This window comes from Arvicanthis niloticus, chromosome 5 (assembly GCF_011762505.2).
Source record: "Arvicanthis niloticus isolate mArvNil1 chromosome 5, mArvNil1.pat.X, whole genome shotgun sequence".
NCBI classification, from domain to species: domain Eukaryota; kingdom Metazoa; phylum Chordata; class Mammalia; order Rodentia; family Muridae; genus Arvicanthis; species Arvicanthis niloticus.
The window spans coordinates 76,209,752-76,235,664 of NC_047662.1; the positions used below are offsets into that span (position 1 = coordinate 76,209,752).

The 25,913-nt window shown below is 41.5% G+C and overlaps 1 protein-coding gene across 17 annotated transcripts in view; it reads left to right on the forward strand.

The window, feature by feature from the left end:
• Positions 1–24,949, forward strand: part of LOC117708611 (transducin-like enhancer protein 1) — an 89,408-nt gene extending 64,459 nt beyond the window's left edge. For 9 of the 17 annotated variants that reach the window (XM_076934769.1, XM_076934770.1, XM_076934772.1 and 6 more), the window contains 12 exons: positions 284–337; positions 852–1,004; positions 2,357–2,501; positions 3,089–3,190; positions 3,484–3,680; positions 5,005–5,081; positions 16,409–16,658; positions 17,898–18,145; positions 20,425–20,572; positions 22,617–22,767; positions 24,196–24,272; positions 24,372–24,949. In XM_076934769.1, the coding sequence (XP_076790884.1) occupies positions 284–337; positions 852–1,004; positions 2,357–2,501; positions 3,089–3,190; positions 3,484–3,680; positions 5,005–5,081; positions 16,409–16,658; positions 17,898–18,145; positions 20,425–20,572; positions 22,617–22,767; positions 24,196–24,272; positions 24,372–24,479 (1,710 nt within the window). In that variant the 3' untranslated portion in view covers positions 24,480–24,949. The remainder of the gene's footprint in view (positions 1–283; positions 338–851; positions 1,005–2,356; positions 2,502–3,088; positions 3,191–3,483; positions 3,681–5,004; positions 5,082–16,408; positions 16,659–17,897; positions 18,146–20,424; positions 20,573–22,616; positions 22,768–24,195; positions 24,273–24,371) is intronic. The other 8 variants (XM_034502460.3, XM_034502461.2, XM_076934780.1 and 5 more) reach the window with 2 other exon arrangements.
• Positions 24,950–25,913: the final 964 nt, after the last annotated feature.

Consider the following 25,913-nt stretch of genomic DNA (forward strand, 5'->3'; position numbering starts at 1 on the left):
CTAAGAAACATACTATCATTGAAGAAATCAAGCCCTTGGAATGTATGTTTTATGAGCACATTGAGACCAGGCAGCTGGCTTGTACTATAGCAACGTTCAGCTGGAGCTCAGTGTACCCCAGGCTATAGGAAGAGGGGAAAGGAGATGATGGTAATTGCCTTTAGACTGGAAGGGAGCCTGCAAGTGTGTTTAGCTTGTCTGCCACCAAGAACTATTAAAAGAAATTGAACAGTTCAAAACTTATTCTTAGCTTTTACTAAACAAAATTAATTTCTTTTTCTAGGACAGTGATGGGGACAAGAGTGATGACAACTTAGTTGTGGATGTGTCTAATGAGGTAACAGAGTTTTTCATCAAGGTTTTTCTTGAATAACAGTGTTGAAAAGTTCAGTTGTAAGTGAATGAAGTTGAGTCACAGTGTCTGCATCTTACACCTTCATGCATCAAGAACTTAATGGATGTTTATAAATGGGTAGTCATAACCTAACTTAAACTGTAATTTCCCTTTTAAAACATGAGGTTTGGGTATGCAGCTTAGTTCAAGAGTGTTTGTCTACCATTGGCACCAACTGTATTTGATCCCCAGCCCACCAGAAAGAAAAATATGTGTCCTAAGTCATTTTTAACTTCTATGTTGGATGTCTGGCTGGAGGATACACCTGGGCATTAGGAGAGAGATGATTATTTTTCTTATGATATGGTCCTGGTTGTGTTATAAATACCATTTTGTTCATTTAGGAGCATTACACTCCTCAAATCTAAACGATTTTCAGTATTATCCTTTAGTTGAGAGAATGGAAACGTATGTTCATTCTGAGCTAAAACATGCCAACTTGTTATTGTGTGTTAAGGACCCTTCTTCTCCACATGCAAGCCCCACACACTCACCCCGGGAAAATGGAATTGACAAAAACCGTCTGCTGAAGAAAGATGCTTCAGGAAGCCCAGCATCCACAGCCTCCTCCGGAAGTTCCTCTTCCCTGAAATCCAAAGAAGTGAGCCTGGTAGGTAGGAGCTGCTCTTCTCTCTGGGTGACACTGCCATTTTCTTTGTGGAACTTGGGATCCTGAAGTATGTGAAGTGGGGATTTTGCTGCTTTAAGCTTTTGTGTTCAAGTGTTGAAACACTTGCTGTCCTACTTTCACTGTTCACCTTTACCTCAGTTGTCTCTCAGACCACGATTAGAGTGGGTGTGTAAGTTTCTGTTGTGCATAGTTTTTATCCTTAGATATGGTCATGACTCAGCTCTGTGACACTTAAAAGGTGGTAGTGAATAACTGTCTTAAGGTATGTTGATTTTGCTAAGCTACTGTTTATAGGGTAAACTGAGCCATTGTTCATATCACATCAGAATTGTCATGTACACAGGGAGCTTGGGATCTTCAGTGGATGCAACATAGTCCATTCATGTGGTCCTTTAGCCATTGAACAAATCTTGGAATAACTGTGGATGGTAGTGCTTGCCTGTATGCCAATATCTGGGAGGATCTAGCAGGAAGAAAGCTCGTAAGGTAGAAGTCAAGTCCGTCTTACATTGTGAGACTACCTCAAAGGTAATCTTTACATTGGTGGCCACAAGGTTATCGCTTTATGCAAGCAGAGTAAAGCCATGCCTGAGTAACTTGCTGAGAACATTCTATCAAATCCTAAACGAGAGCTGAAGGTTTTGACTCTGTTTTCTAGACCCTGGTCCTCCTTGAAAGTGTTCTAGGGACACAGGAATTGAGAGACAATAGAGGATACCCTTTTTATCATGTTACTGTCTCAAGTTATAAAGGTTGCTGGCAGTTGATTAGTCTCCTGTTTGTATTGGTGGGTCTTCATTAGCTAAGTAGCCATAGGGATGTCTTTTGGGGCCTGTGTATAAGCAGAGTGGAATGGGCACTTCTGGAACTTTATCTCTGAAATGCTGGTTTGCTTCTAAAATAATTGATAGTTCCACTGTCTATTAATATCAGTCTGAATCCCCAAAAGGTGAAGCTGAGAAAAGGGTTCCACTTTAGAGATTTGGAGGTCAGGTATGCCCTTCGAAGTGACTTGGAAAGAATCTCTGTGTGGTCATCTTTCTAACACGGCAGAGACCCAAAGTTCACAAGCTTCATGGAAAATTCTTTTTAAAATAAAATTTCTGGAGGATCATGCTCTGTGTGTCTCCGGCTCGAGTTTTAATCTGGCAGAAGGAGGAAAGGTCAACATTTCTCACACACAAGTTAATGCTGTCGACATTGTGTGGATTTACGAAAATTGGCTAGGGAGTAACTAGAAGGTGCCCAGTGCCCCAGCTGCTGTTGTGATAAATTGTGTAATATGGCTTGGATTAAAAATAATACTCATTTAATTTGTTTAATGATACCAGCATGAAAAAGCCAACACGCCTGTTCTGAAATCCAGCACACCAACGCCTCGGAGCGACATGCCAACCCCGGGCACCAGCGCTACTCCAGGCCTCCGTCCAGGTCTTGGCAAGCCTCCAGCCATGGAGCCCCTTGTCAACCAAGCAGGTCAGCACCCTTTCTCCTACTGTGCTTTGTTTCTTCTATCCCAGCTTGATGTGCTGTCAGCTAATCTCCTGACAGTTTGCCCCTGAATGTGAAGGACTTAGAGCTGTCCTCCTGTCTGAAAAGGCATGGTAACGAACACATTTGTCCTGGATTTCAGCAGCTGCACCAGTTAGTCTCCAACTGTTTACATTCAGCTTCTCTTTTATTTCCAAAAAGTTCAAATCCTAGTGATTACAGTAAAGTTTCTGATAATTATTCCAAATGTAATCTTACAAATCTTTCATTGTATGTGTGACTGATGTTGCTAATATTAAACCCCTTGTCAACCAGCCGACCAAAGTGGTTGATTTTATAGCCAAAGTATATACATTTTGCTGCCTATAGTTGGCTGGGTTTTTTGTTTGGTTGGTTTGGTTTGGGTTTTGCTACATCTTCAGGATCAGGAAGTTGGGAGGTGTTTGATGATACTCTAGCTCATGAGGTCACTTTGAATTTGATCTTCCTCACTGGACAAGCTAAAAGAGTCCAGGGGAATTAGGCACCAGAATTCCCTTCCTAAAGCCTTGCTCTGGTTTGCATAAATCCAGGATTTGGTTTTCATTTGGAATTGGTACCAGGGAGTGGAAAGTTCGGACTCAAGGAAAAATCTTGGATTTTATCCAGAAAGTCTTCTTTTGAGATTAAGTCAGGTAAACATGCAGAATCTGTGCCTTGGCTTGCCCTTTGTGAATTGGGTGAAAGATGTCGATTAATCCTCCTGGCTTCCTGGTGCGGCTGCTTTGCCAATGAGGAAATATTGGGGTTGTGCTTTCTGTCCTTGAGAAGAATTTAGCTGTGGGAAAGAATAGACCTTGTGTCTAGATTGGGGATCATGATTGCTATCCCCTGAAACCCTGCCCATCATTCATAACTAATGACTAGAATCATTGGTCAGGTTCGGCATGATAGTCAATCTCATCATACATGGCATGTTTCCTTGCAGCAGCTGGCCTGAGGACGCCCCTGGCGGTGCCTGGCCCATACCCTGCCCCCTTTGGCATGGTACCCCATGCGGGCATGAATGGAGAGCTGACCAGCCCTGGCGCTGCCTATGCAGGTCTACATAGCATGTCTCCACAAATGAGTGCTGCAGCTGCTGCAGCTGCTGCTGCTGTGGTGGCATATGGACGCTCACCAATGGTAGGTCATGTGCTTGGGTGTGCCCCAGGGGTAGGCAACCCAAAGGATACAGGGCCCAAGGTGTTAGCGCTCAGGCAATGAGTTTGTGGGTACACAAACTGGGATGAAAGGCATAGAGTTGCATCCTGGGTGATTTGGTCTAAGCTATATCCCCTCATTGTCTTGAATGGATACACCCAACACCATCCTTGAAAACGGATACCAAAGATGATTCTCACTGATCAAGCTCCATGTTTACCTTCTTGTCAGCCTTGATCAGTATCCTGCTTCTTAAGCTAGGGCGAATGTTTTGTTTCATTGTGTCTGTGGATGAAAACTGCAGTGTTTGACTTTCCTTGGATGGATGGTTTCAGGATAGGTGCAGCTTTCTCTCACCAAAAGTACATTTTTTTTTTATGTGAAAATACTGAAGTGATTATAGTCATGTATTTTATTTAGCTGTTTTTCTTCTTCTACATCTTAAAAAACTGTTTGAGAAGCCATAGCCTTATCTTTCCATGCCTATATGCTCTTTAGGGCAAATATGCTGGCTTCTGTAAAAGAGGAGATTTTTGTATGACTTGTACAGATTCTAAAACCATTGGGCCAGTCTTTCCATGTTGCCCTATCTTTTGTCATTCAAATGTCCTAGCTTTTTACCTGAAAAGATGCAGAACTGCTTTTGAAAGTTAAAATTACAAGGAAAAGGAATAAAATACAATTCACTGTAAATCTTTCCTGTAAGACATTTGAAATATACCATGGACAGTTTTTTTTTTTTTCTTTAACTCCTTGAGTGGATTGCCCCTTTTAATCTAGAGTAAAAGTGGCTAATTGTTTTTATGGTGCACACACAGGGATAGCATGGAGTCTATAAATACTGACCTTGATTAATTGGTAGCAGTTTTGGTTACCATAGTGGGGGGCAGTGCTCTTAGCATTTAAGGATAATAGCCTGTTGCACTGCAGCATTCCAAAGTGCTCTAACCTGCCCTCAAAGAAGAAAAGAATGAAATAGCCAATGGTATTAGTGCTAGACTGGTTAGTATTCTTCCTGTACTTGTTTGGTAAGGTAGGACAGCTACTGTCTATGGAAAACATTTATCCTGGAAAGCTGGTACCTGGAGTGTACAAATTGATCATACCTCATCTCCACATCACAAAAAGGAAGTGTTGATGTGTTGAGTTACCACATTGTACCATTTCTCTGGAAAAATATCAGCCCTTGTTATTGTGCCCCCTTAACATTGCTTAGGGAGTTTATGGATTTCTTATATGAACTAAATGTTCATAGAGTATCCATCTTGCATAAACTGAGTCCGCCATGCTTGACTTTTATTTCCAGGTTGGTTTTGATCCTCCTCCTCACATGAGAGTACCTTCTATTCCCCCCAACCTGGCAGGAATACCTGGCGGGAAACCGTAAGTACCTTTGTTCCTTGGTTTTGGTCTGATTCAGAGGTGGTAGTGTCAGCAGTGTGGAATCCCCAAGGGAAGATAGGTTTCGATGTTTCCAAGGAGACTTCTGAGGGGTGCTAACACTTTTCTATAAATAGGTAACTTGTAGGTGTCATGCCTCTGTCTTCTCCACATGTGTGAGCTCCTGAGCTCATGCATTTAGTAATTTTTGAAGAGAAGCTATAGAAGATGAGCACAGATAGGAGCAAAGAGCTGTAGAAGCTCTTTTGAAGAAAGCAGCTGCTGTCTTGATGGAAGAAGACAGCTGCCACATTTTCACTCATGTTGTACACAGATAAATTGTCAGAAAATCTTGAAATCATAGAAGCTTAAACTGCTATCTCTTTACCCAGAACAGTACATTTTTCTTGCTTTGGTAGAAATAAGTTATTTGGTTGGTTGGTCTTGTGGGACACCCATGTCCGTTTTGCTGGATACTTTACTGTGCCATATAACACTTCTTAAAAGGCACAGCTTCCTTATGGGGGAACAAGGGACTTAAAGGATACAAAAGCATCCAAAGTGTGGAAACATTCTATTGTTTTATTCTGACTCACCAAATAAAAAGAATCACTCCCTTTTATTGTAAGTTACTAGAAGCATTATTTCAAAGAATTACTGATTTTCTCAAGTTTTATACAAAGCAGAATTAAAATGTAAAGGTCAAGTCAATCTCTGTGTGTTGTGTGTGTGTGTGTGTGTGTGTGTGTGTGTGTGTGTGTGTGTGTGTGTGTGTGTGTGTTGGGGGGATGGTATATAATGGGGTCATTATGAAGTGTTGACTTTCCGAATGAGAGGTTCTAAAGGGTATGCCTCAGGCCTCCATTTAGTCTTAATCCCACCCTTACCCTCAGGACTTGTCTTTACCTTTTATCCATGTATCTTGAGGGAACATGAAGGACAAGTAGCTGTCTAGTAGGAAGAGATATGAATTGCAATACTGGAATGGATGGCTGGTGTTCATCAGGACATGCCTAAAGTTAAAGTTGTACATGTATGTGTTTGGATGCACATGGTTACAGATGCTCTGTGCACCGAAGCATGCACACATATGCATGATTTGAAGCAAAACATAGTGCTAGTCTGAGAGGCACTGCTAAGTCTTACCTTGGCATGTGAGTACCTTGTATTTCTTTGTGTTTGAAACTGTGTTAACACTAGTCCTAGTGATTCATACTGTAGGCCCTGAACTCAGGAGGCAGAGTCAGGTGGATTGCAACTCTGGACTACCTAGACTATATATATCACAACCATGTTTCAACACCACCACCAACAAAAGTCCTACAACTATAATTTAACATTATAATGTGCATGGAAACAAAGGCTATAGTAGCAAATGGACTTAAGGTGTCCATTGATATCTGGATCTGAACTGCCACTACTAACATGTATGGGGTGATGAGGTGAGCTGCAGTACGTGAGGAATACAGGGTTAAGTGATAGTACAGAATCAGTGAAATTCCCCATTGCTAGGTTCTGGTTCTATAGACTTATTGCTGATATTAACCCATTAGTTTGCAGGAGTGAATACATACCGTATAATTCCCTGGTGCTTCTTAGAGATTTATAGTGATACATTTAGCCAGAGTGATATTTCTGAAACAGGTTAATTTATTTGGATAAAAATCACAAATTCTAAGTACTATTTGTTATAAGAGTGAGTAGGCTTGAAGAGACTGTCAGCTGTGTAAAGTTCTAAGTGACTGTGCCCATTTGTGACAGACAATAGCAAATGTTTACAGACCACCCTTTGATAGAACTGATCAGAGGCACTTAAGAGAAATAGAGACAAATCAACATGTCCTGGATAGCGTGAACAAAGAATAATGGTTATGCAAATAAGTCTGAGAAAGCACAGCTGAAGGAATATTTGGGTAGGCCTGCTGGAGGTGGGTTAGGTATCCATGGCTTTATAGTGCATCCTACATCTGAGAACAAAGGATTCTTCTCCAGGAAGAGGCTTCTCCCTGTATTTCCTGCTTTGAGGGCCTGATTGTGAGTCCACTGAAAGAACAACTACCAACTACAATTCTACTTGTGTTAAGTTATGTATAGGCAGAGCAGTAGGTGACAGGTAAACACATATGTCAAAATTGGGATGGGGAAAATCTCCTTAGAAAGGAACATACATAATGCTAAAGCTTCTGTGAGAAGTACTAGGTCAACGAGGATCCAGTGATAGGGACAGCCAGATCATGAAGTAAAAGCCTTTACTTCAGCCAGGGCAAGAAGTAAAGGACTGGTGCACATGGATGAATGCCTCCAGGGAATGACCTCCAGGTTCAGTTGGGCTGGAGGGACGTTCACATCTGTGGTACAAATGTTTATGTCTGTATCAAGTTGGTTATGGTAACCTCTCCATGCAACAGCATACCTCTGAACACATATGTCAGAGGACAGGAAACTTGCAAATATGAAATTCTTCAGGCCCTTGAGCAGTAATTTAACTCTTCATTCCTACCCCCAGAGGCCACAGTATGCTGCTAAAATGAGCATCTTGATATTTGTAGGCTTAGTTGTAAAACAATGTATTTTACCAATTGCTTTTTTCTTTCCTTATAAGATACAGTTTGAGGTCACTACATCTGCTCATCAAGTTTCCAGGCATTGTCACTTCCTCCCTGTGCCTCTTGCATTAGGACTTACTGCCTGGCTAGAAGGGACCTGAATGGGAGCTCACAGCCCAGGAAAAAAGTGGTGGGGAAGAGGCATTTGTCCTTTACCTACTCTTTCAGAGTCTCCCCATGGTCTTGGGGCAGTGGTTCTGCATTTTCCTAATGCCATGACTCCTTAATACAGATCCTCATGCAGTGGTGACTCCCAACCATAAAATTATTTTTGTTGCTACTTCATAACTAATTTTGCTACTGTGATGAATTATAATGTAAATATCTGTGTTTTCTGATGATCTTAGATGACCACTATGAAAGGGTCATTGAATACCCAAAGGGGTCGCAAGCCATATGTTGAGAACCACTGTTGTAGGGACTAAACTGACAAGACAGGTTGACAGAATACACATAAACCATATTAATTTTTATGTGTTATTGAGATTCTTTACAAGATAATAAGTTTGCAAAGATGAATCAAAGCAGAGAACTCCTACAAGAACACTTGTACAGAATGGAATGATGGCAAGAGAAAGTATAGATTCAAGGCAGGGAGTGGTAGTAGCTGTGATGTGTTGGGAAGTGAATGGAAGAAAAGGGTTACTTTGATTTCTTTCACCATTGGTTCTTAGACTTTGGTGATAAGCTGCAGGGTGATAAGTTTTAGGACTTAGTTTTATGGGAGGTGGGACAGAAAGTCTCTCCAACTAATATGCCAATGAAACATAATTTAGGTGGTGTCTTAGTTTGCTTTCCATTGCTGTGGTAAACATCTTAACCAAAAATAGCTTGGGGAGGAAAGAGCAAAGGAGAAATCATGGAGGGATGCTGTTTACTTGCCTGCTCCTCGGGCGTATGTTCAGCTTGCTTTCCTACCCCTCCCAGGACCACCTCCCAAGGGGGATGTGAATTCGGAAATGCTTGGGATGAGGCAGTGGTGGGATGCTTGCCTAAACCATAGCTCTGTTAAAGAGTTTTCACGTGTGTCACATGCTCCCTTGGATGCCTTGCTCGTGGAGCCTCTGCAGATACATGTTCACAGACATTTGCATTCTGGTAGCCCTCTGTTAGGGCTGTTACACACACACATTGACCTTGCATTATAGTCATGTGAGCAAGTCCTGTTTCTGCCTTCTTCCTCCTATTAGAACTAAAGTTCTCCAAATTTTCTTGTCCCGTGAACAGATACCCCTTTGGGGTAGTAGTCATAAGTCAGACTATTTATAGTTGGCTTCAGACTGTAGAGTAGTTCAAGTTCTTTCACCCTGTGCGTGAACCTCAGACACGTAATTCAGAAGTCTTCACCTACTTGTATAGAACTTAAATTAGGCTTTTAAAGTTCTTGGGGTATATAGTCTAAAGGGAAAAGAAAAGCATGCCATTAGAGAGAAATTACCTCTTAGGAAAAAACTGTTTTTATAGTAACTTCTAGCCAAGAGGGGTTCAGTGCCCACGTCTTCCATGCCATCTTCCTCTGATGATTATTGTGGCTCGTTTAGTGGATTCGAAACTTTAGAGGTCTTCAAACTTACATGATGTGTTAGGGTTTTTCTGAGAAACAGAACTAGTATATAATAGAGAGGAAGGGACAAAGAATTCACCCACATGATTATGGAAACTGAAAAATCCCATGGTGTACCATCAGTAAGCTGGAATCCTGGGAAATCTGACTGTGCAATTCTGAGTCTCAAGGTGGGGGAATGGGATGGCTTGGAAAGGCTCAGCAGTTTCAGTTGGAGTTTCAGTTCAAGTCTGATGGCCTGAGAGCCAAGGGTACTGGTGTTACAGTGACGAGTCAGGCTAAGCAGAAAGTGAAAAAAAACCTTTCCCAACCTTTTTGCTGTTTTGGCTGGGTTGTTTTGTTTTGTTTTGTTGTTTGCTTGTTTGTTTTGTTTAGATTGGGCTGTTTTTTCCATTGTTTGGACAATGTCCAGTGTAGCTCACCTACATTAGTGAGGGTGGGTCATTTTATTCTGTCTACCAATGAGATGCTAATTTCTTTAGAAACACCTCCCAGACACAGCTAGAATGTTTTTAGCCATCTGGGCATTCCCTAGCCTGGGCAGATTGACACATAAAATTAACCAGCACAGTGATATTTGACTTCTGAAGACTGTTGCCTACTAAAAATAGTGTCTTTTCTCTGTTTTGCTTTTTCTATGTGGGTATTAGTTTAACTTGCTTTCAACTGCTGGGTTGTCTGGTTTCTTCAGTTACTTTAAGGCAGGGCTTGTCTTTGATGTGTGGTTACAAGTTGTCCCTCTTTGAACTCCCTCTTTCCTCTTTACCTATTCAGAAATGACTTTGAGTTTATGAGATAAAAACAGAGCCTGTGTATTTCTTCTTCAGGTTTGTCTATAGCAGGCAGTTCCTCTTGCTAGGATTTTAAAATTATCTAGCATACCGTGTTTTCTCCAGAAATCTTAGGGCATGTTTTGTATTGTTTGACAGCCTTGCTCTGTTGTCCTGCCCCAGCATACTTAAAAAGTCTGGAAGTGTTTAGCGTGTTAGTACTTGGACATCTCATGTTGACTCTGCCTCAGTCATATCCCTGTTTATTAACATTTTATATATTTATTTTTTCTGCTAGCTTTCAGACTCAGTTGTTGAATACCAGTTCTTCTATGGGCAGATGAAGACATTTCATTCATCCGTCTTTAGAGAACTGTTGAACAGTAAAGGCAGAAATGTCCTATGTGATAAATGCCGAAGCAAGGATTCAGAGGAAAAGCTACCTGCAAGGAGTGATGGTGGCGGGGGCAGGGGGACAGGTGATATGTACTTGGAGAGAGGGCATGGTTTTCTAGGCTGAAGGCAAAATTCCAAGTAATGTGGGACACATTGAAGATGTGGCAGCAGGTAATGTTCTGGGGACTGAATTGTGCTCTTAAGTGGCAAGGAGCTTAGTGTCTTATGAAACAAGACTAGTTGACTTTAAAATCTTAAAGGACCTCCAAAGCTATAAAGAGGCTAGAGAGCTAGTCAAGGCTTTTGAACTGCTCAGGCTTTTTCTACCTATCAATATAGTAAGGACTTTCACATCAGCAGTGCCATGTGAAACAACATGGCACTTATCCTTGAGCATCTCCAGAGTCTGCCTCATTACTGTTTACTGGGTTCTGCTATTGCGGTTTAATCTATTTTCAGGTCACTGGCAAGTCTTTAAACACCCATTTACCTTTGGTTGCAGAGCACAGCATACATTTGTTAACAGAAGACAGTCAGCCTGCTCAGAAAGCATTCTTGCTATTCAGCTAACTGTTCTGGGAAGAACCTCAGGAGAGGACCCTTTCCTTTTAGCACTTCATTGCTACTGTGTACCCAATAAATGAAAAGCCCTTTGCTCTCAATAGGTGCTGATTTCATTTCCTTGTAAAGTGGTAAGTCCAGTGGGCTTTCCTTTCACTTCTCCAGTTCCACCTCCTGATTTCAGAATCTGAAGTGAATGAATCAGTAGGTTAGCCAGAAGGCTCTGGAGGCCAGCGACCCTTGATGGGATTGGCTTAGTGTAAATAGAGTGGTCCCAGATTCTGACTCACAGTTTGCTACTAGTGTCCTCTTCCCTGTGGACATTTAGTCACATCTTTGCCTATGGACTTTTCACTGTGCTTGTTCTTGTGACCTACTTAGCTTATTAGACCTTTCTTGCTTGCCTGATTGTTCCTACCTGTGGTTTTCTCTTTTCCTGGATCCAAGGGTACTTGCATTTCCCCACTGGAAGAATATTCAGCAGAACCTCATTGGCCATTGTATCTGTGGTGGATTAACAGCCCTGCTGTTTCTTGGAGACCCACTGTAGTTCCTAGTACTTTCTTAATCCTAACAACCAATGTGCTTCTATTGTATTTTTGGTTTTTTTTGTTTTGTTGTTGTTGTTATTTTGTTTGTTTGTTTGTGCCCAGTGGATCAGGAAACAGATGCATCATAGGCTGGAGAGTAGCTAGTCAGTAAGAGCATACATGTTTGGTATAGCTAGCAAGCTATGCCTCTTGTCAAGTCCATTTAACATAAAAGTCTAGGTTCTTCATCCTGGTCTTGGACTTAATGTAGTGGGTGAATTGGTTAGGAGACCTTCCCTCTGGTTTTTCTTGAATAAATAATGGGTCATTTTAAAGATGTAATATAGGCAGAGAGCAGTGCGTGTATGATATGTATACTGCTCAGTTGCTCTTTACTGGCAGTACCCACCTCTTCCAACAGCTCTTACATTGAGGAACAATAGAAATCCTTCTCTTAGAAGGTCTGCTCATCACTTCAACCATGTGGAAAACTGATACTCTGGTTTTTGCCCCTTTCTGAGCATTTACAAACATAATCAGGCTATTCTTTTGCCTGACCTTATCTGTAATTCAGGTCTAAAAGAATAGTCCTCAATTATCAACAGTTTCAGGTCAAGTGCAATCTGAAGTATTAACACCATAAATAAACCGATTTTATTTATGTGTTTAGAGAAGGGAAGAGAGGGAGGATGTGTGTGTGTGTGTGTGTGTGTGTGTGTGTGTGTGTGAGAGAGAGAGAGAGAGAGAGAGAGAGAGAGAGAGAGAGAGAATTAGATGGCATTCTGATAGCATTTGCTTCATGTCATATAGGAAGTCAATTGCTCTCTTGTCTATTGGTCTTGCTCTGTCTTGTATATACACATGGGGGCACAGTCTCAGCCTATACACAGATTCAGGTTCCCCTGCCTCTACCCCTGTGCAGTGCCACCCCAGTCATGCTCATGTACTGCAGTTTCTGCATTGTGGTGCTTGTGTCTTTAGTAATAATGACCTCAAAGTAAAAGGGTATTGATTTGATTAAAATGTGTGATACTCGTTCTGTTTCATTATTACTATCTTATCTTCATGATTTGTAAATTAAACTTCACCATCAATTGTTCAGTAGAAAGCTAGCTATAATGTGGATTTTTTGTTTTAGGGACCCACCTGGGGTCCAGTAATGTATCCCAGGAGGATAAGGAAAGATGGTTGTGCTGACTGTCTGTTTGCAAATTCTCCATCCTGACTGGTGGTATTATTCTTAATTTCTTAGCCAGTAGAGAAGATAGTCTCCTCTGGGGGTCTTTATTATTGACATGATACGGGGTTTTGAAAGTTTCTGTTATTTTTGTGGGTGAATAACTAATTCCAGCCATCTCTGTTCCCCTCTTGTTTTTCTCTTTATGGATCCCTGGAGGAACGCTCACAGCCTGAGTGTTGTTCTGGTTTATTCATTTGTTGAGGCTCTATAGCTTCCTCTCAGGCCCCCAGAACTGATTTATTAGCATCCATATGGACATCCCACGGGACAGATGGGTGTTCAAAGCTCTCATTGCACTGTGAATCCATTTTAAATTGCTTCAATGTGATGCTTACAATCTCCTGTGTTGTTGGAGGAAGAACACACCGTGGAGATAGGTTTCCCAAAGACTAATAGACAGCTCTCCCATTTGTACTGGTACAGATATTTTGTTAATCTGAAACATTTAACTGTAACCAGTAGGATTCTAATTGAAGATAAAATAGCCTCTCACTGAAAACCTGGGATTGCTGGAAGGGTACCTGATACAAATGTGTTTCCTTGTTGGGGCCCCGTCTTGATGTAGAAGAGTAAGTCCATTATGAGGAGCACCATTCCCTAGGCAGAAGACCCTCAACGGTGTTAAGAGGAGAAAGCTAGGTGAGAGTGAGCAAGTGAGGTTGGATCCATTTGTTTATTCTCTTTGCTCTTATTGGATTTGATACTTTAGGTTCCTCACTTGACTTCACCGTAAATGGTGGGCTGTAACATGGGATTGCAAGCCAGGTAAACCCTTCTTTCTCCGAGTTGCTTGTTGTCAGAGGGTTTTTTGTTGTTGCTTTGTTTTGGTTTTTCTTATGTTTGTTTTATGTTTTTTTTTTTGTTTTTAAATGACAGCAAGAGAAATGGAACCGAGCTATAATATAACTTTGTTAGTGGATTTTGTCCTACCAGCTTTTTGAAGTTCAGAATTCTTGATGGACAGGAACAATAGACTCAAATCTCTAAGCTTTGGTAGTTTTGTCTCCAAGGGCAACAAAGTACTATTTGATTGAAACTACTGATATCCCATAATAAGTAGTGTCGGTCTCTATTCAAATTTGCATATTATACATATATATATTTCTGTATTGCTAAGAATACAGAGAGTCTTTCTGAATTGAAAAAAAAAGTCAGTGCATAATTTAGAGGATTGAAGAATTAAGAGCTGAGGCAGTGAGATATATATAATCTCCCAGAAAATTCTTTGTGACTCCTGTTCTGTAGCTCAGTTTTCAATCTGATTGCTAGACCTGATGACACATGCCTGTTACCCTAGCTAATTGGAGAGGTTCGGCAAGAAGATGAAAACTTCAGTGTCATCCTATAAGACTTATTGGGACTCTGTCTACAGAAAGGGGGGCTAGGGATAGAACTCTGTAGTAGAAACCTTGCTTAGCATGCATAAGGCCTGGAATTCAATCCTCTACAATGCAAGGGAAAAGAAGCAAAACCAAAATTCCAGAGTAACCTTCATTATTCTGTCTTCATCACTGTGGGAGTCATGATAAAACAGCATTGTTAACAGCTGGTTACAAATAGCCTTTCCAATGGCCGCTGAAGTCAGTTTTTTAAGAGATAATGGGCATGTAAGATCTTTCCTTTGGATGAATGAAGGAACATTCAAAGACTTCATTTATTTGATAAGTTGCTTCTATGGAGGGAAATAGGAGCCTATCTTTATTTCCAGGCTGATGAATGTGCATTTTAAGTACAGCCTCATAGAGAGTTGATATTGAGTATCAGTTTTCAGTTTTGTGCCAAGTTATTTTGTACAGTTTGAGTTATTAGCAGAATAAAAATTCAAGAGCTCTGTTAGTATACTTGGTGTTTATATATGTCAAAATGTCAAGGACACGTTCCAGAAAGGACTCATTCTATCCATGGTGGTAGCAGGAACAGAAAAATCCTTGAGGCTTTGTTTATGCGTGGTGACTAAAACTCCTAGAGGAGAATAACAGGGCTCTGCAGTCTAGGATGGGAGCCGAAACACTGCACATCTAAGTGGCTTTGCTCTGTGTTTTCTGATGCCCATTGTGTGCTAGCTCTTGGGAGTCAAGTAATAATTGAATACATTGAAAAAAAAATCTTGAATTTTGTTACCAGAGATAAAAGTACATGGACAGGATTAGGCTCATTTGTCCTGAACTGGGAAGAGAAGAGCAGACAGACAACATGAAAGTTTCACTTGCTCTTCATGAATGTCAGCAACCCAGGGCAGGTGTCAGCCCAGCAGCATCTGCTACCACCCTCTGAACTTACTTCCCATCTTCAAAGTCAGCTCGAAGTCTGAAGGACTTCCTGAGTCCAGTCAGCTTGCTTACTTAGGCATTGGGAAGGAAAGGCATCACTCCTTTTTTCTTTATTGTTTTCATTGAGCCTTGATCCTGCACACCCTAGGGAGGCCTCCACCCGGAGCTGCCCCCAGTTCCTTTCCTTTCCTTTTGAAAATGTAAGAAACTTTAATTTTTAGGTAAGTTTCAAGTTCAGAGAAAAGTGTGCAGAAAGTACTCAAGTACTTTTCCCTTTCCTAACCCCATTGCAAGTAAAGAACTAAAGTGAAAGTGCTCTCTACAAGTTCCACCTGCTTCCCTGTGTACAGCGTATGGTGCCTGGCTAATGTGGAACTGGGAAGATGCTCTCTTAGCTGGTTGTGTTGCCTCCAACAGAAAAGATTGTCATCCTGGGGTAAATATGAGAAATTGTTGGGTAGGAAATCTGTCATCTGATACCAGAATCTCTTTTATTTTTTTCTTGGTTATGTAAGAGCAATTTGAGACAAAAGTGTAAAATAATATGTTTTAAAAGCAGTTTAAAAAATTTTAAATTATTTTATGTTTATGTGTATTTTTATACATATATGTTCATATACCATGTGTGTCTGTTCATGGAGGAAATAAAATGTCAGATGCCCTAGAAGTAGAGTTATCAATGTTTGTGAGTCACCATGTGTGTGCTGGGAATAAAAGCCATGTCCTCTGCAAGAACAGCCAGTGCCATGAACCACTGATTGTCTTTTCCAGAAGCTGTGCTTATTTGGTTGTTTGGTTTTTTTTTTTTTTTTTTTTTTTTTTTTTTTTTTTTTTTTTTTTTTTGGTTTTTTTTTTTTTGTATTTTAATTTAAAATACATTAGTTTTTAAGATTTGTTTAGTTTTTGAATATGAGTACTCTATCTGCATGTACACCTGTGTGACAGAAGAAGGCATCAGGCAACATTACAGATGGTTGTGAGGTACCATGTGGTTACCTAGGAATTGAACTCAGGACGAGCAGACAGTGCTCTTAACGTCTGAATCATCTCTCCAGCCCCATGATTAGAGTTCTTAAAGACATTATCTTAAGTGTTTTAAATTATAAGTATCATGTGTGAGGTAGGTAAAAGGCTATGTTAGTTTGGAAGCACATTTTTTTGTATAGTGAGATTTGAAAGAAACTTTTCAGAATTTGTAAGAAACAATTCTAAAACATTTAACATAGAGTTTTGTGCATTTTAGAGCATTGTAAAGTAGTAGCTTGAATATAGACTTTAAATGTAAAGACTTTGACTTGTTTTGATTTCAGGAGAAATCACGGCAAGGAAGCCCCCTTTCTGCATCTCCAGGCTATAGCTCCCGTTGTGATAAGTGTGGTTTTCTTTCATTTAGAGCATACTCTTTCCACGTTACTGCTGATGGCCAAATGCAGCCTGTCCCTTTTCCCCCTGATGCCCTCATCGGACCTGGGATCCCCCGACATGCTCGGCAAATCAACACCCTCAACCACGGGGAAGTGGTGTGTGCAGTGACCATCAGCAACCCCACAAGGCACGTGTACACAGGTGGCAAGGGCTGCGTTAAGGTCTGGGACATCAGCCACCCTGGCAACAAGAGCCCCGTCTCTCAGCTGGATTGTCTGGTGAGCAAGCATGAGGTTCACCTGAGCTACACTTTCATGAGGAGGGTATAGAAGCCCCTCTGTTTTCTATGTTAGCTGGTCAAGCTTCCGCTCCTTTTGCTAATTGAGCAGGATTCAGTTACTACTACTACATTGGTTAAATCCCAGTGTTGGTAGACCTATTTTTTTGGAGATGTTTTGCAGTGGTTTGGAGCTCACTTTGCAGAATTGATTTCTAAGATGGTGTCCTGTGCAGTAGAGAAAAGGTAGTTAATGTGAACTCTGAGCCCAGCTATCTACTCATCATTAAATTTCCCTGTAAACTTCAGCTAAATATCAAATTGTCAGCGTTAGCTAATGTGGCATGAAAACTCTTCCACATTGGTTTGGTTTTATCAAAAGAGGTGGGGAGGTGGCAGCCTTTCTGCCATAGGTTCAGTAAGACTGGAACAGAAAGAATCATCTCCCAAAACACTAAGCTACTCCATCAAGAGCCTAAAAGCACTGACTTGCCTTATGATTGCTAGACCTGTGATGGTGGTCTTGAGCAGACTCTGAACTGGGCTGCTCTGCCTATACATCTAGATGATAATGTTCTCAAACGAGAAGGGCAGATCTTTTAGAAACAAAGACCTATTGCGCGCGCGTGCGTGCGTGCGTGCGTGCGTGCGTGCGTGTGCGCGTGTGTGTGTGTGTGTGTGTGTGTGTGTGTGTGTGTGTGTTGTGGTTTTGTTGTAGTAGTGTGTACTTATACTGAAAATATCCTTTGTCCCTCTATCTGGGTTCATTAGCTTTGATGGAGAGTCACCTTTTGGCTTTTTGATTAATAAGGTTCCATAGACAGTAGCTATGGTAATATTGAGAATGCCAATCCATTAAATTCTTAAGTAAGTACTCAATGTTCATTGGGCAGTGTCAGGAAAAATGAAAACAAAAGTAGATTTGGTGGGTCTGCATTGTCCAACAGTAAATAGTGTTGTGGGACCATGTTCTCCACAGGAAAGTGCACTCACACCTGCCTTCCACCCAGATGCTTTCAAGTCTGTCTGTGCATTTGCAAATCTGGAATATAGCTGAGCCGCCCTGTGAGTTTATTTATTCTTTGGAAGAAGACAATGGCAGTTGGACCCTGGTCTTTCCTGTAGAACAGAGTGTTCATGAAATCTCTCTCTTGAAGTTAAAAAACAGAACAGCATTTAGGAATACACAGTATTATCAGTTGGCAATGCACCACAGTGATTACATTCTGCTATTTCACAGAATAGAGATAACTACATCCGTTCCTGTAAATTGCTACCTGATGGCTGTACTCTCATAGTGGGAGGGGAAGCCAGTACTCTCTCCATCTGGGACCTGGCAGCTCCAACTCCCCGAATCAAGGCAGAGCTGACATCCTCAGCCCCTGCCTGCTATGCCCTGGCCATCAGCCCTGACTCCAAGGTCTGCTTCTCATGCTGCAGTGATGGCAACATCGCAGTGTGGGACCTGCACAACCAGACCCTGGTGAGGTGAGTACATGGACTCTCCTCGGGGAAGCCTCAATCAAGAGGCTGCTGTTTATTGAGTGTTGATACAGAGGCTAACTGGCCAGATATGGGTGACAAGTGCACTTGGCATATGCCAGAGTGTCACCAAGACCTTATATTGTTCATGTTCTCATTCTTTTGTCCACATTGAGATGGCAGATGTAGCTTTGTCGAGGGACAACATAATGTGGAGTAAATAACAATACAAGGGCCTTCAGTCTAAATGATTTAAGCCTGACCAAAATCTTGTTTGTGCAAATGGAAATCTACTGACACAAGATAACAAAAGAACATTAAAAATAAGCTTCCATTGCATTGAAACCACAAAATAGCTTTCAAATGTCTGTATTTGAAAGCTAACTAAGAGGGTCATTCTGCTTGGGAACACACAGACCTCTGATTGGCTTCTAGATCCTCTCTTCTCCCTCAGCAGCTAGTCTGGTTCTATTTAATACACATACCAGAGTCATTCCAGAAACTATTTTTAAGAGTAAGCACTTAAGTCAAATGTAGTGGTGAAAACCTGTAACCCAGCTTTTGGGAAGAAGAAAAGGAGATTTTAAGTCAAGGCTGTCTGTACCTCTATTCTCTACTTTAGAGATGAGGAACCCGGGCACAGAAGTTACTTGACTCTGGTCCTGTAGTCAGACGTGGCATTTGCCGGCATGCTGGCTCCCTGGAGTAAGCACTAGTCATGTGTGTGTATGTGTGTGTGTGGGGGGGGAGGGAGGTGCTTCATATGTGTTTTAGTTTGGACTGGCTATGTGTGGCCAGTGGGTGCTCTGTGTAACAGTCCTGTGTCTCCTATGACACAGCATGTTCTCAGCAGTCAACAACTTGACACTCTTACTAGGAAGTACATGGAGGGGGAGGCTGGAAGAGCCCCTCCCCCAGTGCTGATAGTTCACACAGAAAGATGTTTGGAATGAAGACCTAATAATTCTTTGAGTTGAAGAGGTGATAAGAAGTCAGAATGAAAGAAAAAGGTTGTGACAATTGTTTGAAGAGACAAAAGGAAGAAAGGTACCAAAAGACTCCTCCATTCCAGGTTGATCATGGAGAGGCCAATTAGCACTGCTGAGGTCCTCTTGCTGGGCAACAGCAGGGAATACTGGGCATGGGAGAAGAGGACAGGTAGGGACAGGAACTGCAGTAGGGATTGTGTTTGTGAGACAAAGATTTCTGGCTCATATCTTAGCTAAGAATTCAGGGCAGCATGGTGATTTTTCTTTCCCTTGCACTTTTAAATTCTAAGCTTAGCACTCTGTAGTAATAAGATATTGGGGGGGGGGGGGCGGTCCTAGGGTAAGACAGGACCTTATTGGCATTGAAATTCCTAAGCAGTTCTATTCTGGGTCTTTCCGAATTCTGAAGGTGGGTCCTGACCTCTCTGATCTGCATTGGCCAAAGCATGCTTAGCATGTAGAGTCAAGTTTGTGAGAGTCACTGCGTGTGCCCCCTCCCCATCTTTCAACCCCAAACCCCTCTGGGCGCATATTGTTCTCTCCACTGCTACTCTGACTTGTTGCCTCCCTCATGCCCTTCCAGGGGTCAGAAATCCCTGCCACCTGGTTGATCTTGGATGTCCTTTGAATGTTTCATGAAGGTCCCCTGTAAAGAAAGCCTTGTGGGTGGGGGTGGTGTCTGGCAAGTGTCTGTCTTCCTTCGGTACTTTGCTTTGTCTCTACCAAACGCCTCTGAGGTCCAGAGGCCTGCTTGACCCTTGGTCTCTAGGAGTCCACATTTTTTTCATGCAAGGCCCTTTATGATTCGGAAGGGCTGAGTCCACAGAGTTCATACTGTGCTAGCAGGAAGGGCCTTCTGCTAGATTATCTTCTAAATAAATGTGTTCTTGGAATAAGCCCTTTCCTTTCTGTGGGTTCAAACCTTGGCCGCTGAAGGACTGGTCTTTATCTTTCCTTAAGGAAATTGGTTTTTGTGTGTTTATCTTTATTGTCTCTTAGTACTTAAACTCTTTTCCAGACCAGGGAAGAATTTCACTGGGTCTGTTTATCAGAGGCCATAGGCTACCTAGCTTCTGGCAGCATCCTGCAGGCCAGTCCATTTCTTTAGGCCTTGCATCTTGAAAAAAGACAGAACCTTCAGGGGCTGTTTCCTGGGCTTCTCAGGGGAAGGTTACTTTGATACTGCACACCAACAGACACTGAGATGACACACAGTGAGTCCAAAACTAACAACACAACAGTGTTTACCTTGAGCTCTGGCAGGAAATCATTATTCAGTCTGGTTTGTTTTATCAGGCAATTCCAGGGCCACACAGATGGAGCCAGCTGTATTGACATTTCTAATGATGGCACCAAGCTCTGGACAGGCGGTTTAGACAACACTGTGAGGTCCTGGGACCTGAGAGAAGGGAGGCAGCTGCAGCAGCATGACTTCACTTCGCAGGTGAGTGCTGGCTCTGGCCTGCTATGGAGTCAGAAGAGTTCTATGGATCATTCTCCCACCACAGCATCAGGGTAGCATGATAAGCAGCTATGTTAAAAACCACAGACATACAACACACACAGACACACACTAACACTCACCCTGCCCCCACTGAAAAGGGGTGATGGTTATAAAAATCCTGTGTGTCAAACCATGTTAAGTTGCTTTATGTCCACCTGGTTTTGGTGAAAGGAGTTTATACAAGTTTTCTTCAGCAGGATACCGTCTGTTGTGTGTGATCACCATCAAATTTTAGAATGAGAGTAAATGAATGTTAATTTGTTTCAAGGAGTTTAAGAACATGTGAATACCCATCTCATTTCTTAAAAAACAACCACTGTGAAGTCCCAACACTGAGGGGGCAAGTGGACACTAGGATCCACTCCTAACCAAGAGGCTATTTGCAATTGATACCCAACTGACAATGGAAAATCTGTTTTCCCCAATGGAGCATCATTAGGTATATCTCCTATACTCTGGGCAGACCCCATACCTCAGAGTAATTAACCAGTACAAACTCCATGGGGCATTTTGAGTAGGGGGCTTTTTTATGGTGGGTTTTTTTTTGGGGGGGGGGGGGTGGGGAACTTTTGACTTACTGTTATTTTGCTTGTTTGTGTGTTTAGGGGGGTTAAAGAGAGAATATAAAGGTGGCTGGGTAAGAAGGTGGGGGGGAATCCCTGAGAATGAGGGAGGAGGGAAACATGATTAAAATATTTTGTATGAAAATAGAAAAAAATATCATGACCAACTAGATCTATAGAAGATTTTGACTTATAGGTTAGGCTTGACTCTAATGCAAGTTGACTCAATGCAACTACTTCAGCCTCCAGATTACTAGGATTAAAGGTGTACGCTACTATGACTGAGTAGAGTTTTAAAATAATCTAAAAGCAGCAACTTTTGGAGAAATAGTCAGATGTCCTATGTCTGAACGTAGACTTACTTGGCGAAAGGAGTGCTTGCCCTTTACTGGTGTCTTCCTCATGGTAAAGCTGTTCTTTTCTGTATTACTCAGTGCCCTCCCCGATCCCCCCTCTCTTGCTTGCTTGCTCACTGTTTATTTTTTATTACAGGTAATAAAAATAAAAAAAGGGTAAAAATGGAAAACAACTATATATTTATTGTTTCAATTTCATTCTGCTCCTCTGATAAAAATATCATGACAGAAAGTAGCTTAGAAGGAAAACAGTTTATTTAGTTAACTATTCCAGATCACAGTCCATTGTTGTCAGAAAGTCACACTGCATCCATAGGGCAGAGAGGGAAGACCACACACATGCTGGTACAATAACTGTTCTTTTCACTCAGTCCAAGGCTTAGCCTGTGAAGGGATGACACGTACATGGTAGGTCTGCCCACTTCAAATAAGCCAACTAAGAAAATCTTTCATAGGCTTGCCTACAGGCTGACCAAATCCAAGTAATTCTTCATTGAAATCATTCCCAGACAACTCTAGGGTGTGTCAACTGTCACATATACTAATTTTAGGTGACTGTTGATTTTAGTTTTAGAATCTTTCCTGGTCTACCCTTCTGTAGAATATGCAGGATGTTATTTTTGGTCACCAGTTTTAAAGTTAAGAAAATTTCAAATGTCTATAAATGTCAATCATGCAAGCCTATATCAAACACAGACAATTACATTACATAGCCTAAGCAGTTATCAGTGCCTGGCCAGTTCTGTTATACCATTCTCACTCCAAGCACTGGATTACAGATCCTACTCATTGTATTTCTCGAATAAGTCTTTCAGTTAGTGTCTCTTAATGATGACTTCCACTGCTATTCTTAAAGATAATTTCTTAATTCACAGCATGGATGGAACTTTTAGTCTCTCATTTGTTCAGTAGACGACTCTGAGCTGGGCTGTATCCCATGCCCCTTCCCAGTCTGGATTTGGTAAATTAAACCTGTTTTTCAACCCTGTACTTGTCCACTTGCTGCCTTCTTACTTCCTTAATTTATTGAGTAAAGTCATCAGTGATCTGTCTTACCTATAACAGATCTTCTCCTTGGGATACTGTCCAACCGGGGAGTGGCTTGCCGTGGGCATGGAAAGCAGCAACGTGGAAGTCCTGCATGTGAACAAACCTGACAAGTACCAGCTGCACCTCCACGAGAGCTGCGTGCTGTCCCTAAAATTTGCTTATTGTGGTGAGTTCAGCTACAAGAGTGTCAGTGGCCTAAAGGGGAAATACCTTTTTAAATATGCTTAGATGGTATCTGGGGAAAATGTGTTGCTCCATGCAGCTGGATGCAATAACTCCATTCCCCCTCAGAGCAGAGTAATGTGTGTCTCAGCCTGCTTTGTTAATTTAAGAAAAGTCAGCAGGCACTGAAATATGGTAGGGGTGGGGCATAATTGCTGGTGCTCTGCAGTGTGGAGGGTAATGGTGTTTAGAATAGGACCACAGTGAAATCAGTATGTGCTGGCAGTATAACAAAGAACCAGGGTCCGAAGGATGTTAGCTGCACTCAGATTGTTTCTCTCTGAATAAGAACAGAGAAGGAAAAGTCCATGTGGAGGCTGTTGTGAGATTTTAATGGTCACATGTTTATTCATCGGCTGTGAGGATAGATGGGTGACTGACACACTAGGTGGACATTCTATATGCATCTGACAAGATAAGCATTTCTGATTAGTTCAATATTGAATTCTTTTGCTCTCATTTATCCATAAGAATGAAAATGGCTGTGAAGCTGAGTCATGTACTGAATGACTCATGATACTGGGGTGTGTGTGTGTGTGTGTGTGTGTGTGTGTGTGTGTGTGCGCGCGCGCGTGCGTGCCTGTGCAGGCACACACACACCACACACACACACACACTTACAAACAAGCTCAGGTGGTTATCAAAACCAGCTATCTTTGTCCTTTATCCTCCTGCTACTCAGCTTCCTGTTTTTGAGACAAGATTTTTCAGTAAATTTGGATTTACTTTGGCTATACTAGATGGCCAGCAAATGCCCAAGACCTACCTGTTCTTTGACCTTCCCACACTTGTTCCTGAGGCTCAGATTCTAAGTACACAAGGCCACAAGCTAGAAATCTGAATGTGTGGACATGCTTGCACATGTTTATCCACTCGGTAATCTCCAGCCTTCTGACAGCTTCTTTGATTATGAACAGGATCATACTAGGGAGCCTAGATTTAACACTTGATTGGATCATAGACCAACAACCCTTTGGTCATGGAACTTAGTATGTTAAAAATGTTCTCTATTGGGGATAGCTAGATCATTTCATGTGTAAAAGCAGTTATTATTACTCAAGCATGGTGGTGACCTGAGTTCAATCTTTGAAACCCATGTTAAAAGCTAGATGAGGTAGCTCACATCTGGAAACCCAGCATTCCTACATTGTGATGAGAGGCAGACAGGCCCTAGAAGCTTATAGGGCAGCAATATAAATAGTACTAGAGATCCTGTCTCAACAGGTCTAAAGGAGAGAAACAACTTCACAACACTGTTCTCTCACAAACACACATGCGCACACACTGTACACTAAAATCAGTGCTATTTAATTAATTCCAACAGAGGAAAACTTACTACTGCTGAAATCATGTGTGCCTTTGCTAATTCTAGGCAAGTGGTTCGTGAGTACTGGAAAAGACAACCTCCTAAATGCCTGGCGGACACCATATGGAGCCAGCATCTTCCAGGTACGGAAATGCCTACTTTGTGGCCTTTGAAATAACTAGTGAGGATGCCTCCAAAACGGAACACGTTAAATATTCTCTGCCTGCTGTTTTTTCTTACAGTCCAAAGAATCTTCATCAGTGCTTAGCTGTGACATCTCTGTGGATGATAAATACATAGTCACTGGCTCAGGGGACAAAAAGGCTACCGTTTATGAGGTCATCTACTGAGAATACCATGGCTTCATATTTTCAGTTGAATTGGGCCAAATGTTTGGAATTTGTAGAAATAGAAGTTATAATTTAAAAAAAATGAAAACAACATCAAAAAACTGAAGAAACTTGTTTCCAAATCTTGACACAGAACTGCTTTGAGTCTACAAAGAGAAGGCAACAAGTCTATCAATAGACAATCACCTGTCTAACTTTGGGTACCTCAGTCACTCAGAGGCCACAGGTGTGGGATAGAGAAGGAAGCTGCTGCCCATCAGTCCTGCCTTGGCCATCTGTGAGCTTACCTTTCTGTTCCTTGCAATTCAATTCACATTGAGTCCTTTGTAGAGCAGTGGTGTCTCCAATGAACTTGTTTCTTGGTTTTGCATCTTGTGATTCTTTTTCCTTTTTGTATTTTTGTTGTTTCAACATTTGTATAAATTGTAAATATATTTGTTTTATTACAGTAAAACCTTTAGTACCAGTAAGTGGTCTTCCTCCTTGACTCTTTATTCAGTATGTTCGATTCATAGATGTGGGTGTTGTTAAGTAAAGTCCGTACACACATAGGTAGGTTCTTAGTACACTTGTTTTTGCAGAAGTATGTTTGACTGTGGACATCTGCTCTATTGGGACTGATCCCATCAAGTCCTTGGGGATCAACAGAGACTCAGGATCAGAACTGGAACTATCAGTTAATGACAAATTTAATAGAAGAAGTTGGAATTACTTTAATACTCATTCTTTGAGATTCTTGTAATTGAAACTTAAAACTATTATTATGATTTTTATTTTGTTTTTAGTACAGGCTCTTACATTATATTTTAGGCTCACCTTGAGCTGGTAGCAACCCTCTTATCTCAGGTAGGACTACAAGTGTGTGCCACCTTTACGGACTTTTTTTTTTAAGTTAGATAATATATCAAACAATGATCCTGTTTTCACACATGATTATCCCTCCTGTCTTCTTCCCCTTCACTCTTACCCCAAAGAAACCCCATCTCATAGCTCATAAGTGTGAGCTTGTGTGTGTGTGTGTGTGTGTGTGTGTGTGTGTTTACATCTAAGATTGTGTGTATGAGAGAAAATACGCAAGTCTTTTCCTTTAAGGTCTTTTTCTGCCTTTACCTGGTATCCTACTGACAAAATGATTCTGTATTATATAAAAGCCCAGTCTTGTCTACATACATTCTTTCTCTTGTATATCAAGAAATATATTGATGATTTATATTTTGTTTTATGATGTGGGCTCTTTGGAAAGCCTGGAATTCATGTCCCTGGAAAACTTAAGTGGAAAGTCAGCCTGTTATGTCTCATTAGTTTTTACTTGATCTATTATGCTGATTTACTTAATCCAGCAAGCTTTGCCCCATTCATCTCATTAAGATTGTCCTGCAGCTCTGGGCATTACAGTCTGGCATTAATCTTTCATCCTTATTTTTATAGACACAT